The sequence below is a fragment of the Danio rerio genome, chromosome 7 (assembly GCF_052040795.2).
Source record: "Danio rerio strain M-AB ecotype USA chromosome 7, GRCz13ab, whole genome shotgun sequence".
NCBI classification, from domain to species: domain Eukaryota; kingdom Metazoa; phylum Chordata; class Actinopteri; order Cypriniformes; family Danionidae; genus Danio; species Danio rerio.
The window spans coordinates 31,681,111-31,699,487 of NC_141027.1; the positions used below are offsets into that span (position 1 = coordinate 31,681,111).

General features: G+C 37.0%; 1 protein-coding gene across 1 annotated transcript in view; it reads right to left on the bottom strand.

The window, feature by feature from the left end:
• igdcc3 (immunoglobulin superfamily, DCC subclass, member 3) overlaps window positions 1-18,377 on the bottom strand; it is a 119,352-nt gene that overhangs the window by 90,821 nt on the left and 10,154 nt on the right. The window contains exon 2 of the mRNA XM_087261286.1: window positions 13,468-13,773. Coding sequence (XP_087117412.1) covers window positions 13,468-13,773 — 306 coding nt within the window. The remainder of the gene's footprint in view (window positions 1-13,467; window positions 13,774-18,377) is intronic.

An 18,377-nucleotide genomic window follows, 5' to 3' on the forward strand; every position in this document is an offset into this window, starting at 1 on the left:
ATCTGTCAGTGGGTGCACATGGCTCCTGAATAGAATAAAAGTTAATCAAATACTATATTTTTTTTTTTTTCAACAGTCTTCTATAAAAAAGTTCAACCCATCGAAAAGAAACAATGCATAATAAATACATATTTTCATTACAAATCACTTCTTTGTCACATGTAAAAAACCATGTGCCATGGGTAAAGGTGTATTTCAATCCGGCTAGCACCACAAGTGTATTTCAAACTTGTGGGAAGCACTGCAAAAAAAAAGGCTGATAAATATTAACACCCAGCAGTATACAACTGCTTGAAAGAAATCCAGAATTTATTTCCATATGGGGCTTGTAATAAGAAAACTGAGAATAAGCATTATCGGTCATTACATGTATGGCCGCATTTGCTGTAGAACAAATTAATGCAGATTTATATTCTCATTCAAAAATATCCATCAGCGCCTCGCAAACAGTATATCGGACACTTAAACCCACACACAAAACAGCAATAGGTTTAAGTGTCCACTAATTTGGTCCTGTGAATTACCCACCATCTTCCTCTCTCTCTTTCTCTCTTAATTAGGGCTCTCTTCCTCTCAAGCACTTTCCCTCATTCTCCCTTCTTCTCCATGCCCCATTGTGAGGCGGTTCTGACCTGAAAGCATGTGTCATTGAGCTCCATGTCAGTGGGGTGCGGTTGGGTTTCTGAACAGGAGAGAGGGGGCTTGTGGGACTGCGGGGCTGAGTGGGAGGAGCTTGGACACTGGACAAAGAAGAGAGGTAGAACATGGATTATAGAGTGATGGAGAGGGAGAAAGAGTAATGGGTAAAATCTGGAGAAAGAGCGAGGCCTCCACCCATCCCCCCATTACCACTGCCCTCTGCTTTGATGGTTATGTGTCAACACAACCTCCCCTCCGGTTTGACCAACAAAACAGCTCTCATTCAACACCCAGGATCAGTTGTTGACACACGATGGCTGGCAAAAATGTCAAATCTGATTGGAAATGTCTGAAGGGAAGCTCATAATAATGATTTTTTTTTATTGGAGCCTCCTGCTTCTCGTTCATTCTCCCATGCTCTTTACAATCTTCCTTTTTATTGGGCTTGCATTCATCCATTGGGGTGACTGTACCCCGGGCGCCCTTATCCTGTGTTAGATCATAATGCGCGCTGAACTGCACTGAGCTATATGCGAACACACAACCATCTATTTGTGTTTATTTGCAGTTCCCTCTACCGTCATCCCTGGCCTTCAAGTTTAGCCTTTCTCATCTTAATTCAAGCAAATCCCCTCCAGAGTTGACGGGGTCAATTACAGCCCGAGAAAGCTGAAAGAGACGGTGAGAAAAAATTAATTAATACTTAACAAAGCTTAAACTCTTTTACAATTGACACCGAATAAAGGAACAAAAACGCATGTGTCGCGATTGATTCCGGAGAGCTGTTTGCTAATGGGCGGAGGCTTTTATGATCAGTTGCTTGGTGACAGGCTCAAGAGGAGGGCAGGAAGCAGGAATAAACCGCGCGTCGCGATCCACTGTACCGTTTCCATGATTCATTCAAACTATGAAAAGCTTCCTGAGGCCCAGCTAATGAGGATCCACAAGCAAAAAGGAAAAAGAAAGAACCAGAAAAGGGAGGAGACGAAGAAAATGAGGCAGCGAAGCCATCAAAGACGAAACATTTACAAAAATAAGTGTTTCCTGAAAGGGTTGTGTGATTGAGAGCGACGGCGGGAGCTCAGCACCCGACTGTGTGCTCACGGGAATGGTCGACAAGCAAAAAAGGGGAAGCGTAATTTATGGAAAAAGTGGCCGTTTTGGGGGCAGAAGGGGTCTCTTTATCAGAGGGCGGATGTAAAAAAGCTCGCTAATCACATCCTCTATTGCGATGGCAGCGTTCTCTCTTCATGCCAGGGGCTGAAATTACCCCAAAGTGCAAATTGAGCCAGTGTCGTGAAAAATGCACAGACACACACACACACACACACACACACCAAAAAAAAACAAAAAAAAACAAAGGGCTCTGATCAGCTTGAGGACTAAGGAGAAAGATCCATGTCACCTCACTTAGCAGGAGAAAAGCAGCCTGTGCGACACTGGTGGCGTCCGAAAGGATGAAAGAGAGCTGTAATGGGTGGAAAGCCTCTTGTATGCTAAAGCGGCCCGACTGGTGGTTGGCCATTACACATCTCCTTCTTTTTATTAGACTCAATGCACCGGTTACACAAACAGCCTGCCTGTGGTGTCACAAAGCCCCTTGGCAGCAAAGTACCAGGTACATTTATCTCATTCCTACTGTAAACGTCTCACTGAAAAAGGGTAGGTTAATATACTGTGTGCGTCGATCTGAAAATACTTCACAAGTCACATTAAATCTCTTCTTCTCCATTTCCTTCTCACTTCTAATAATTTGCCGTCTTCAACCGAGGAATGAGATCGTGCCTATAACGCACCATGATTATGAGCGCAGTTTCCTGCATTACCATTCAATCTGCAGCGCAACGGCGAAACATCATATTTCAACCTAGCATGCAATTGAATGCGATGAGATAAAAAGACAGTTCCATAAATGCCAAGACATGCTGTTCTATAGCATATGCTTTATGGCCAGCTCTCAATAACAAACACATATAATGGAACGTATCAATCTAATGGACTGTATTTTAAAAAAACTGCACAAGAAGACAAACAAGTTATCCGTTTGAATCAGCGTGACGAATTCTTCACTGAATGAACTCGCTGAACCTGTCTTTACACAGATTTCAACACATTCAGCTCCTTCTAGAGTTGTAATGGAAGTAACTGAGAGATATTCTCCATACTTTCTTATGTACATGTGAGTGAAATAGGTTCTCAAAGGAACTTTATTGATTGGGTGGAGGCAGATTCTTTGAACGCAAGCTTATAGCACATTTGTATAAGATAATGATTGTGAATACTGAACTATTAAGAGTGCAGTATACACTATTGAAAAGACGTTCTGTGTAAAACATAATGCAATGATCGAGTCTTTAACCTCTTCTAATTTAGCTCCAAATGTCAAGGTGAAATTCTTCATTTTGACCTCCCTTAGATTAAAAAAAAATTATTATTTTGTACTGTATCATACCAATGCAAATTTATTTTGGTCTTCTGAACATGTAATAAAACAAATTTGTAATGAAATTAGGGTAAGCTAATTATAAGAATAAAATAAAGATTACATTTTTTCTGAAATAGGGTATACCCAGAAAGCATTTTCTGTTTTTAAAAGATGTCTAATAGACATCTAAGTGTCATCTTGGCTAAAACAAGGCTACATTTGGGCTGCCAGTGAAAACCGAATAGATGTCTAAGAATAGGCCAAAACTAGACTAGTTATTAAATAAACAGAAGTGAATGACTACACATATAAAGTCCATTTAATCTGTCTATTTGACGACTATAGTTTAAGGCTATTCTTAGATGTCTATTAGATTTTCACTGACAGCCCAAGTTTAGATTAGTTTTAGCCAAGCCGTCTATGTTTAGATGTCTATTAGACATCTATTAAACACACAATTGTTTGCTGGGTAGCAATTAGATTTTCACTGACAGCCCAAACTTAGCTTTGTTTTAGGCAAGCCATCTACAATTAGATGTCTATTACAAGGGTTCCCAAACTTTTCAGCCTGCGACCCCCAACATGACAATGCCAGTGACTTGCAACCCCAATATCCTCTGAGGTGGTTATAAATACAGAAACCTTGCATGCAATGGTGCACACACACCATAGACACAAGTCTTTACTTTATTTAAATTTTCAATGTATGTCAGTGCTGTAAATGGGCCAGAAAGTTTAATCTGGAGTTCTAAAATCAATCTGCTGCATCTGATGTTTCTTTCGTCTGCATCTGATGTATTGCTGTGTCATTATTATAATGTAATTACCCCAGAGGTCGCAATCCAATAGAACTAGTAACTATAAGCTACTATAGTACCTATATAGTACATAGTAACTATAAACGACTATTTTTTCCCCTCAGGGGGTCCTGACCCCACTTTGAGAACCACTGGTCTATTAGATGTCTATTAAAGACACAGTTGTTTGCTAGGTAACTATATACCCAGCAATTAGTGTCAAACTAAACCAGGATGAAACAAAGTTTTTGGGCAGGATTTCAGGGGTTTAAAACAGCTAGCCAGAAAAGTTTGCTCTGACGCATCAGTCCAAGACTTGACATTAACACCCACATGCAGCTGGATTTCATCTCTGGCAGGTTGGACAGTCACTCGCACTAGCCCCTTTAGTTGGTTAAAATTTTTTTCTGCTTTCTCATATGTAAAGTTCTACAATAAGCATTGCCCAATGAGGGACCAGCGTGAAAGATGACAATAAAAACTTTGATCGTGTGAGCAAAAGAAAGCAGGTGAATACCGAATGAGAAGATGACCACACGCAAGGTGAGACACAGGTGATCCTGATGCACTTTTGAGGGCTTCAGTGTCAAGGCTGATTTCAGGTGATGTGAGGCACTCAAGTGTTTAAAAGTAAAAATAAAAAACAGTTCATTACGCGAAGCATCCTTGCCTGGAAACGTAACTGCTGCTCTTAAGAGCTCAAGAATTTTTAAAGGTCTTTTTGTAAGCAGCAGGTTGCTTTCACTTTAACCTTTTACACGATAATCCTTTCATTGTTGCACACGTTTTTCACCAGCTTTCTTTAGCTTACAGAGTATTTTTATTTTTGGCATGGCTAGAGAAAAAAAATATGTAAATCCTTAGTGTTGAGCCCTAAAAAAAAAAAAAAAAAAAAAAAAAAGTTAAATAAATGAGTAATTTTAGCATGCCAAAATCAAATTTTAAGAACATAAAATAAATTTTCACAACAACTAAATTGTGGCTAGTGAAACTGACAAGTGGCTACTAATGTTGGAAAACTACTAGCCACAGTGGCTGGTGATTACAAAAGTTATGTCAAGCCCTGCAATGGTCTGTGGCAATTAATAATAGTGTGCGGCTTTAGCTCTGCTTTTTTTTTAGAAATCTTCCCTAGTTCATTTTCCCTGTTCAGTTAGTTGAAGTCAGATGTCTGAATAAAAACAGAAAACAGATGCTTATAGTAGAAAATGACAAGCAATTCAAATTGAAAGCAAATCTGGCAGAGTTTTTTTATATAATATTTCAATAAAACTGAATGTTTTAAAGCAATCTACTGTATAAAGTGCTACATAAATGAACGTTCTCTGATTTGCCCTGGATGGCCCACTGCAGGGTTTGCGCAAACAACCAGAACCCCATTATCATTTTTATCACACTTTTTCTTAACTCCAGTTTGCTCACTGATGTCATTTTAGTTGCATATTTATGTTGCTATCGAGAGAAAATGATGAATAAGGCCCAATCCCAATTCTAGCCCTTTACCTTACCCCCACCCTTCGTTTTGCGCGTTCACGTCAAGGGGTAGGGCTGTACCAATTCTCTTTAGCTTTAAGGCGTAGGGCTAAAGGGAAGAGGTGAATAGCCCTTCGAATGAAGATTTTTCAGGACTACACTTGAAACTAAGGGGTAAGAAAATTTCCCAGAATACACCAGCCACAGCAACCAGAAGTAAGGAGATCCACAAATTAGTATTTTCTGTCATGTGCATTTTTATGCCAAAAACATGTTTTAATATATTTATAACCGCGTTCATGTTTTATCATCATGCTTTTTAGAAAAAAAAAATCCTAAAAAAAAAAAAAAACCTCGCTAAATTTCGCTATATATAATCTATAACCATGACTCCAGTACAGCAGTCCCACAACATCCTGACACTCGATGACACTCGAATACCCAGTCAGAAAAGTCTAGTGGCTGAGAATGACCTTTTTACAGTGTCTGCTAAAATGCTAATGTGTTTTCTTGTGTTTACATAGATGAATATGGCCATGGTGTAAATGCACAGTACAGTTACGATTGCCACATTAGATTATTATGATAACATGATATTGTTGCCTTCAGTGATTTCCTGTAGATAAATACCAAAAAATAACACAACCGGAATCACTACAGCAGTCACGATCGGCTGATCTCACATGAAGCATGAGATTGGGATGACATATAATGACGTGTGCAGGTGCTGTAGTGCTGTCCCAATTCTTAGGGGTAAAATTTTGAAGCCCTTCCCCTTCACCCTCGATTGTAAGGGCTAAGGGGAAGGGGTAGGAATACAAAAATAGAATTGGGATTGGGCCTAAGTATATAAGAACCATAAATCTCAACACAAACTCCAAAACATGAGAGAACGTCCTTGTTTTAGGTTTACTAGTCTGGTACAGTACATGAACGCACCACTACACACAGACAAAACAGAATAATAAACGACGGAGAACAACATAAAACCAAATGACAGAATGAAGAAAGACCCAATTTAATGACTTTGAATACAACTATGGATTTTGCTTCATGTCATCATATGAAACCCAAGGCAGTCTGTACAAAACCCATGTAATGACTTGAAGATCAAACTCCATCTCCAGCAAAACATCTGTAGAAACTATTACCGTCTGATTGATTTCAGTTGAAGGCCTGAGGGTTTAAGTTTGCTCACACACAAGTATCAATGTAAGCTGAGAACAGCTTCATTTTAGAGTCTCCTATATGCTTCTTAGGATTTATGGATGAAAAGGCTATGTCCTGAGCACAGGTACCCTGAAACTAGCCATGGGACGATTGCATTATCAAATTATACCGCAAAGTCAAGGTTTTAAAACTGCATAAATTTTCTGTTATACCATTCCTATGGTATATGTAAGATTTTTTGTGTCCAGCAGAATGTTCAGCAGAAACGATATCCAAGGACACCATTTTAAATTGTTAAGAAATCAGTGTTTTTGAATCTAATGAAGACAGCAGAAGTCAATGATTCATTTGAATTATTTAGCCCAACATGTTTAGCTACTGTTGCAAAATATTTTAAATGTTTCTTAACATAAAATATACTGTATTGAAAAAGGGGGAAAAATTGTTGTTTTTTACCCGGACTTTTAAAAAGAACATATTTTAGATCATTAATCATAATACCGTGAAACCGTGATAATTTTATTCAAGATTATCAAACCATCAGAATCTTATAACGGCCCATGCCTACCCGAAACTAGAGTCTTTAAGTGCGCACAAAGTCCTTTTCACCTGTAATGTCACTTAAATATCAGAAACAGCGGGTCATGCAATAAAAGGAAGATCCATACAAACAGTGGTTACATGCTTCATTAAGATGGAGCCCATTGTCAGTGCTCAAACTCTTCAGAGAGAGGATCAAAAGGTCATTGAGTGACATTCGTATCAGTTGTGATCCTACAGCGCTGATCAATATGCACCAAAGCTGGGATCATCCATTACACACAAGTTGACAAATAAGAAGTATGCACCCCGACTATTATTGCTGGAGCCTGTGTTATACAAGAGAATATATTGTGCTAATGGGGTTTCAGCATGAAAGTATATAATAGCTGGTCTTGAGTGCAGTTATATGGCATACACACACACACAGAAATAAGGTCTGTGGGTCAGTAAATGAAATACACACTAAATAATAAAACCACAATGATCCGTATAGACACCTTCTTACAATGGACTGCAATTTCATGTAATGAAGATGCACATTCAGAATTCTGACAGACACGTATTTCTCGAGCAATGCGCTATTTGGACTATTAACAAAATGATGCCTGAAATCAATTTAAGTTTGTTCAAATGAACCTAAAATAATATTTATAGATAAATCTTTATATTTTAAACTAACCATCACTAATGCAAAAGGAAAGCAATTTCTACTTCATATCATTTGTTGCACAGAAATTACACAGTACACTAAAAGGCTGAAAACTCCCTCTAAAATATGCGGTCATCTCTTCATTCGGTCATTTAAACATCGCTTCATCCTTATTTCCACAAGTTGTGCAAGATTAGTCACCGATGAAAAAGCCAGAGTCTTCTTGAATGCACATGCTTAAGAATGCACTGATTGAATTTTGTGCTCTTGTGAATTCTCTCATCTTCAACAACAAAAAGTCTAGAAATAATAAGTAAGAGATGTATTTCTCAGCTTCAACAATTAGGGAAAAATCTTTTGGTTTGCAGTTATCTTTAATTTGAAATGTTCTTATAAGCTTCTTTATAAGCAAATCATCCCTACAGAGTTTATGTTTTGGTTAGCCCTGTAATATCATAAAAACAGTACATGATTCTAAAATGATCGGTATGGCAGTTAATCAGCAGTCTTTACCGGTTGTGAAGATCCTGATCAGACCATCTCTATTGTACAATCAATGTTTAAAATCAAAGGCGACCACGTACTGCAGAATGAGCGCATTTTCATTTAAATTGGATTGTACAATTTGAAACAAAACATGCATGTATGCCATCTCGTACCGTAATTATCGCAGTTAGGAGATTTGAGTAAAATCACTTAAAAATTTAAAACTGCTATTAATATGGACGAAATAAAACAAATAAGACTTTCATCAGAACATTATTCAAAAATTATAGGAAATACTGTAAATAAAAAAAATTATAGGAAATACTGTGAAAAATTCCTTGCTCGGTTAAACAACATTTGGGAAATATATTGAAAAAAAAAAAATCTAGGAGCCCACAAGAGAGCTAATAATTTTGACTTTAACTATATATGAAGAGTTCAGATGCAATAACCTCTAAGTGTCATCTGAAATTTCTATCAAAAATTAACATTTTCTCAGCCTCCTTTGTTTATGTTGAGATATTTCACTTTAAAGACCAGGAAAAGGACCTAATTTTTGCCATAAAAGTGATGTTACTAAACCTGATAAAAATGCCCATTTTACAGGAAAATTTCAGACGCCATTTAGAGGTATTTGCATTTAAAGTCTTCAGATATTGTATCCTCCTCATTCCCCAGTATGGTTTCTATTAGATGTGTTGATGGGCTTTGGATTCTTCAATTGGTTAGCAGCCTCAATGAATTGGGGGAATAATTTGACAGAAAAAATGATTCCAATTAGCGGTCTTTCGACCGGCACCTCCTTATTTTGTAGACCTTATTGGACTTTGAATGTACGTATAGCTAACGAATCACTTCAATTGTGCGAAAACGACAAAGAAACATTCTCCAAGATAAAATTAAGCTTTTATCTGCGTGCTCTTCATTATACTTATCCATCCAGCTCTACTTGCCAATCATTTAGCCTGACAATGAATCTCCATCTCCAATGCTATTGGATTTGCATCCCACTCTATCTTCCAGCTATTGTTCGCCTGTAATTTATGCAGAAAGCACACATATTCCTTTCTGGCCCTGATGAGAAATCGAAAAAAGGTGCAAAACAGTAACTATGCGCTGACCTTTACCAATCAGAGAGGGGGTTTAAAGGTTTGCCGTGTCCAGCGAGCTGAGCTGACTGTTCCCTGTGGCGCAGCAGAGGCGGTGGAACTTCAGAGGCCAGCCGGTAACCACTGGCCCACTGGGAGAAGAGCCAGAGTGTGTACCGCAACACAGCGGTGCACCGTCTACACACAGTGTGCCAGTCTCACTTCACCATGTGTGTGTGCATGCAAGAGTCAACGATCCTCACATTACACACAAACACACACACAGAAGGCCAACGAATGGACTGCTGCGCTCAGATATGGCACAGTATGGGCTGCCTCTATGTGTGTGTGTGAGAAGACCGCAGGCGGAGATGTCTTTCTGTGTCAGACAATATGGCCACAGAGATGCACGTATGCGGACACTGTTTTGCTTTACGGAGGCAGAATCAATTGCACACGTATGATGCGGTCGATAAAAAGATGTTAAATTAGGCATGTCATCGCTGACCACACCACATCACACACAGAGCTCAATATCCCCGCCAACTGTTCATTCAGACCATGTGTGCGATGGATCCATGTGTCTATTTATGTATGCAAGCTGGCAAACAATGCCGAATTGGGACAGAAGGTACATATTTAATACTAAAATACTATTAGAAAATCTCTTTAAACAACAGAGTCATTGCTACTTTATGTTTTCACCAAATATGTTAGAAATATCTACACTATCTGATAAAAGTCTTGTCGTTTATCCAAGTTTTAGGATGAACAAATAATAACTTGACTTCTAGTTGATCATTCAGTATCATCATGCCTTGATTTTTAATTATTTAATTAGAATGAATTAATTTGAATATAAAGTCATGGTGCAGCGAAAAAAAGAAATATTATTGTATATGACTCCCATGAGCCTGGAAGACTGCATCCATACATCTCTGCAATGTATCTAGTAACTTAATAAATACCTTATTAATAAAGTCATGTAGAATGGCAAAGAAAGCGTTCTTGCAGGTCTCCCAGATTACATCAACATTCTTTGGATTCATCTTTAATGCCTACTCCTTCATCTTACCCCAGACATGCTCAATAATGTTCATTTCTGGTGACTGGGCTGGCCAATCCTGGATCACCTTGACCTTGTTTACTTTCAGCACAAATGTTTTGGTACCTCAGGATGTTGATGTTGCCATCCACTCTGCAGATCTCTCGCATGTCCCCATACTGAATGTAACCCCAAACCATTATATATATATATATATATTTTTTTTTTACCATACTTGACTGATTTCTGTGAGAATCTTTGGTCTATGTGGGAAAAATTGGAGAAAAAATTGGAAAAATCTACCTTCTCTCACTTTTCCAAATGATCAACTAGAAGTCAAGTTACTATGTGTTGTTCTGACAACTGAAATCAATGACAAGATATTTGTCAAGTAGAGACTCTGCAATGTCATCATAATGTGCATCATAAAACATGTATTTCTATTTTACAAAATATGCATTTATATACATAGGTTACATAATCATTTCCATAAATATCAATCATTTGTAAAGAAATACATATATGCTTACCACCGCTTACCACCGTTTCTACTAAAATAATGGCAATAACGGTCATTCTGACCAAACTAAATTTGTGTCATGCTACATTTACATCCAAAGCAACTATTGAGATTTTAAAATTTAGAAGCTTTAAAGGTTTGTCATCAATTTAATTAAGTTTTTAGGCAATAGAAGCACACATTAAAAAGCATGGAAAGCCTTACGGCCATTCAATGTATTAATACTTGTTAATGTTTAGTAATTTGAATAAAAAAAACAATGTTCAAATGCCATATACACACATTTAAGAAAAGGCAGGGTATTGTAGTAAAACGGACCTTTTTTATAAAGTTATTAATTATAAAATTTAAAAACGATCTGTTTAGGTAGTTCTAATGTTAAAAATACATATAAACAATAACAATAAGTTTGGTGAAATATTCAAATTTTTCTTATCATTGCAAGTTAACAGGTGATTGTAACTCCTGATTGCTTGAAGTTCATGCGTAAAGGGCTGATTGCTAAGAGCTTATTCGTTCTCAAGCACCACATAATAACAGCAAGCGGCCCCCGAATTCCTCACATCATCACAAAAACACACTTTCACATTAACACTGCAGTGCGCTTTCAAATTAACACTCGGCTGACATCCATTTAATGACCAACTCTGCTCTCTCCCCTCAGCTACTATTTACAACACGGCTACCTCCTGCTAACCGCTAAAGAGAACATAAAGAAGCCTCCATAAGGCCCTTTCTTCTACATTAAATCCAGCATCTGGATGAAAAGATCAAACGCATTGTGGACGGCATGAGAGGGGGACATATGATAATAAGTCATCTTTAGCTGGCATAAACGCATGCTGAGTTTATGAAAATCCAATCAGAAGCACAATACAGTAACAACTTTTCAGAGCCGGACAAGAACAAGGCACGATTCATACGGGACCACGGTGGGTATGGATGACCAAGAAAAGCAAATTTAGTCTTGGTGCCTGTGAGCAGCAAGTGGGCGAACAACAGCACTCCAGATTATTGTGACAGCGACAAAAGCGGTGCGAAAAGAGCACAGCATGGCCTGGTTTGATGGTTAAGTTCAATACAAGAGCCAGAGATTTGGTCGTATAAATCACAACACTAGCACGAGCGGGAGCGCACAAAAAGCCAGACTGGATCCTACAAGCCAATTTATCTCAAGAAATAGAAGGCGCCCATTGTCCATATATCAAATGGCTTGTTGCAGCCCCCTGTGTCCCTCGTGTTCAGTTCATCCAAAGTTAATGTAGCCCGAGTGAACGTCACGCCGAGCTTGAACACTGTGTGCTCTGTGGAGGATCCAGATCTGGAGGAGGCTTCTGTCAAACTCACTGCAGATTCACGGGACAATCTACAGTAGTGGAGAATCTAGACATTTTATTTACTCTGGCAGAACATTTGATGCATGATAAGAATATAATATATAGTTAGGGCTCAGCATAAATGAGTACACCCCATTAGGCATGGGACAATAACCATTTTTCAGGGTATAGAGGGGTTTGGAAAAGTCAAGGTTTTGAAACCACCAAGATTTTTCTGTTATAACATTCCTATGGTATATGCAAGATTTTTTTATGAGATGCTGTTTTAAATTGTAAAGAAATATATATGATATTTAATAATTATTTGATATTTTGGTAGTAGTAGTATTGTTTACAGTAAATATAGCTAGTAAATACAAAGTTATAATAACAAAAAAAGTAAAATAATTGATATAAACAACGATTAGGGATGTAATATTATTTTTATTATTATTATTATTATTATCAGTAGTAGTAGTAGTAGTAGTAGTGGTGGTGGTATTGGTAGTGGTGGTACAGTAATAGCAGTAGCAGTAGTAGTTATGTATTTTTTAGTGCAGGGGTCCCCAAACTTTTTCATATGAAGGATCAAAAACCAAATATCATAATGAGCTGTGGGCCGAAGGTAAATATATCTACACTATATTACATTAATGTTGTCATTGTTAATTTCCAAAATTTTCTTTCACAATGATAAAATTTTTAAAGTGGAATCAATGCTGAATACACTAGTTTGCCTTTGCCATCACTTGCTTACTGATGTCTCTGCATTGTCTTCTATCTGTCACGTGATAGTACATGCATGTACTTAAAAAAAAAAAACTGATTCACTTTAAATGTTTCATTTCAGTTTTTTGTAGCTTCACAATAAAACAAACAAACAAAATGTCTCATTAAATTAAAAATGACTTTGTTTTAACCATCCCCGATTCCACATCATTCTCCTTCTCTTCTCAGATGGGATGGCCCACAGGCCCTAATTTGGGCATCTCTGTTTTGTGCTTATAAAAAAAGCTTATTAAAAATGAGCTCAAGAATTATGGAATATACAGTAATAACTCTAAAGCAGGTTTATTTCCATCATCACCAACGGCAGTCTATTCTTCTTAAAACAGATGGATTCGCATTAAAATTTAATTTTAATCACCAACTGCTCGCAATTATATCAGCTCTCTATAAAACTGAGACACTTTCACTTTTAAGTGCTTGCCATTTAAAAGCACTTGCGCACTGAAACGAACAGGTGGTAGTAGTGTAGTGTGAGCTAAACAACAAGGTGTCATCTCTGAATTACAAGCCACAGAAACTTTACTCACTAGCAGCCTGAACTCTGGCTTTTCGGCTCACAACCAGACCGAAGAAGTTCTGCGCGATGCACTCATAGTCTCCTTCATCCGATGAGCCATCAGTCTTGATCTTCTGGAAGTGTGTGATCAGCAGTGAGCCGTTGGTGAACATGACATAGTTGTGGTCCTCCTGGACGAGGGCTCCACTACGCCTCCACTGGGTGCTGATGGGTGGGATTCCCTCTACCTGGCAGTGCAGCATCAGAGGCTGCTGCTGGACCGCGATGATGTCACTTGGCTCCAGGGTGAAGGAGAGCTCAGCCCCACAGGTCAGACCTGACAGATGCAAACACACAAAATACACACCCATTAACTCCTACTGTAGATGCTAGAGGCAATGCAAGTGAAAGGCTTTACACAGAAGCATGGTTTCCACTGCTTTCGTTCTTCCATGGTGGGGCGCCACACCACAATTCATCCCGGCATGGCTATATTACAGCTTCTCATTCAAAACATTCCGTCGTGTTTTTTTTTTTTTTTTTAATAGAAGGTTATTATCCCACCAAAAATGTATTAAAAGGTAAGTGAATTATAGCAGCGCAAACTTTTCTGTAACCGTAGTAGTGCTGTGCGTTATTTGTTTAACCCTTTAGGGTGACCTGATGACTGATTGACTGACAGGTGCGTGATGCATGAGGCCAGCAAACACGGCATAGCTTTCACTTAAGATAAACACAGTTTCCATAATTATACTTTATTTATAGATAAAGGTCTATGGTTCAGCATGCAGTCCAATAACTTTATCTTGCTGGATTTATAGCAGTTTCACTTTACTTCAGGACGCATTATTGCCGCTCTGTAGATCTATTGGAGACATTCATAAATATTCCTAGCAAATGTAATAAATGTTGGAGACATACTCTGTACATAAATGAGCAACGTATATTTGAGAGGGCGTGCAAGAAGTTTTGTGCACGAAAAAAGGAAATCGGAGCGCAAGGAAAGAGATTTGCATACTCGTATTACATGAATGTCATCTCAACTTGTAATACTGCACAAATATTGCCATAGGTAGTTGGTAGATCTATGTGAAAGGCCACAGTTGGAAAAAATCCTAGAGAAAACCCTGAGAAAGAATGCTTAAAAATAACATTTAATTTGTACAATGTATACAGTATAACACATTTTTATATGTTTTTACTCTAATGCTGATTTTGTCGTTCTACCAGTCAAATAAAATAAAATTCATTCATTATTCACTAATTCATTTTCTTGTTGGCTTAGTCCCTTTATTAATCTGGGGTCGCCACAGCGGAATGAACCGCCAATAAAATCAAATATAATGAATCAATAAAATAAAATGCCAATAATAGGGCGTAGGTAGTGCTGTCTGAATGAAAATGCCAATTTTTGTAACATTTAAATCAGCATCTAATAAACTGGCAATAAAAAGGTCAGTTTTTATTTCATATTATTATTATTATTATTACTATTATTATTATTATTATTAATAATATTAATAATAACAATCTTTTTAAAATTTGTATGATACTTTAAAAATATAGTATTAATAATTTTTGATATTGTTATTTATACTTTTTATTAATTTTATTAATATTGGTTGTAACTGTGTCCATTGAACACACTGTAAAAAACTTCACACCTCATTTGATCTAATATAATATAATGTGAAAACCAAACTGATAAAACCAGCTGTCAAACTTTCATTAATATTTCATTAATATTATTAGCTAAAAGAGTTAATATAAGAGTATGATATAAGAGTATAATGTAACGCAACAACACAACCATAGTAGAAATGTTTTTTTTATCCATCGCTTCCACCAATTGATAAACATTTTTCTTTGCTGCTGTCGCCACTGGCTTGCATGGTTCAGGACTTGTAGAGCTGTGCATCGATGGATTTGCTTTTCAGTGTTTGGACCATTGGTTTGGACTCTCAGCAGCGAATATTAAACCACACTGACCTTAACCGAACTGAACTGAACTTAAACTCTGAAAACTGAAATGACAGTTTCAATTCAGTGAAACTGCTTTGACACAATCTATAGTGTAAAAGCGGTATACAAATGAAGATAAATTGAATTAAATAGAACAATATAATATAATATAATATAATATAATATAATATAATATAATATAATATAACATAATATAATATAATCTAATATAATGTAATGTAATATAATATAATATAATATAATATAACATAATATAATATAATCTAATATAATATAATATAATATAACATAACATAACATAACATAACATAACATAACATAACATAACATAACATAATATAATATAATATAATATAATATAATATAATATAATATAATATAATATAATATAATATAACAGTTCTTTATGATAATTTAATTTCATTGCGTTTTTGTTGAATAAAATAATAATTTCCTCAGAATAAATTTCAGGGAAAAAAAACTGTCCAGCCAAACTTTTTACAATACTCTTATTCATTTGCATCATCAACTATAAAGGCAACTATTCAGGAAAAATTAATCAGTCAAGTGAGGATGATTATCTGCTGATATCAATCTCAAAATTGGCAATTATATGTCAATTTATCCGGCTGGCAGATGACATAGATCAGTGTGGTGAATGGGAAGAAAGGGTTCGGGAAATGAATCTGCAGTGAATTTGATTGATAGTCATACTTTCTGTCTAGATCAGTAGTGTAGTGAAATCTGTCTCATGTCTCCTTGATTTAAACCAAATGCCATTACCTGACATACCATGTGTGTAAATGTGTGTGAAGCTAGTGTACTATTCATGTGAACTTGTAAAAATTCTCCACCCGTTCATCTCTCAATCCATCTTCCAAACCGCGTAAAACCACAGTCTTTTAGGCTGTATGCAGCAAAACACTCCATATAGCTAGTCTATCACAAACTGCTGATAGAATGGTGAGATTTACATTGGTATTAAACATGTGAAGAACATGTAAACTTCACACAAAATTGCCTCCTGGGATTCGAACCAGCAACATTCTTACTGTGAGGCAACAGTGCTTAAACACTGAGCCACTGTGCCACCAAATGTCTGGACAGCACCATCAAAAAACTAATTTTTAATAATATCTTCATCAGGCGTCACGGTGGCATAGTGTGTAGCACAATCGCCTCACATTAAGTTGGCATTTCTGTGTGGAGTTTGCATGTTTTACGAGTGTTTACGTGTTTCATCCATGTGCTCTGGTTTCCCCCACAGTCCAAGGACATGCGGTATATGTGAATTGGGTAAAACTAAATTGGCCATAGTGCGAGTATGTATGGTTGTTTCTTAGTACTGGAAGGGCATACACTGTATAAACGTATGCAGGAGAAGTTGGCAGTTCATTCCGCGGTGGCCACCCTGATTAATAAAGGGACTAAGCCAAAAAGAAAATGAACGAATGAATGAATAAATAAATATCTTTATCAGTCAACGTTTGTGAGAATGAGGCTTAAATCAAACTAAACATTCCTAACAAAGTCTTCAAGCAGAACACTGACACCCATCTCCCATTCAGATGAGAAAATCAACAATAAAACAGCAGTCTGTCCTGACTTAGCACGATATAAAGGAGAGCTTAGCGGACTCTCTTGTGCTCGGCTCTGGAGGTATCGGGTTTCAGTCAGCGATGGGCTGTAGCAGTCTCTGCCTGCGGCTCAGGAATCCATCTCAAGTTGGGCTGGGGGGCACAAGGGCACAGCTAGACACCAACTCTGGCATCATCGCTCAAATTCCAGCCCCAAAATATACCGCCTTTAGGTGCAGGATAGAATGCATCGACTGTCACTGCAGATCACATGACTAATAAATAAAGCGGGAGAGAAGAAACGGTTCACGTTATATTGCTAAAGTGGGTTGAATTACATCTCTCTCTCTTATCTCACTGCTGTTCCTGCTTCATTTGTGAGGCAAGAATCTGTCAATATCTCTGTTTTATTAACAGACACAATTTTTCCTCTGACTTCTTACAAGGTTTTATTGCAGCACCAGCAGGACGTCATTCTGCTGGGTCACACACAAACACACACATGCACACACGTCCCCAGAGCAACTGAAAACTTCTCAATCTGTTCATCGCTATATCAGTGCTCACATCTGCTCATGATAACGTTGCACATGATAACGTTTAGATGTTTTTGAGCATTGATGTTAAAGTCACTTGTGCATAACTTGCAAATGGAATTCCCCAAACTATAATACATCATTTATCATTACATCATATAAACTGCAGTAGGTCTGATGCTGTTCTGCTTGATTTGGCACTTGGCAAGCTTTTGTGCTCTTTTTTTTTTTACTCACACATTTAGATGGCAGTATTACATTTGCTTCACTGACTTACAGTGCAAAGGCTTAGATTAAAAGTACAGTAAGAGTTATAATTTCCATATATGATTTGTAAAAAAATATATATTACTCAGAATGAATGCTTTTACATTATAAAAAATTTTTTCAAACACATTCTATTCTTCTTTATATACCATTGATTAAATAATTCTAGAAAACAAGTATTATCGATTTCACCAAAATATTAAACAACACAATTGTTTTCAACATTTATAGATACAAAGAGGTACCATTTATCTATTTTGCAGACAACAATGATCAATAACTCTAACACAATATACAGTTGAAGTCAGAATTATTAGCCCCCTTTTGAATTTTTTTTCTCTTCTTTTAAATATTTCTCAAATGATGTTTAACAGAGCAAGGACATTTTCACAGCATGTCTAATAATATTTTTTCTTCTGGTGAAAATCTTACTTGTTTTATTTCAACTAGAGTAAAAGCCGTTTTTAATTTATTAAACACCATTTTAAGGACGAAATCATTAGCTCCTTTAGGCTATTATTTTTCGACTGTCTACAGAACAAACCATCATTATACAATAATTCGCCTAATTACCCTAA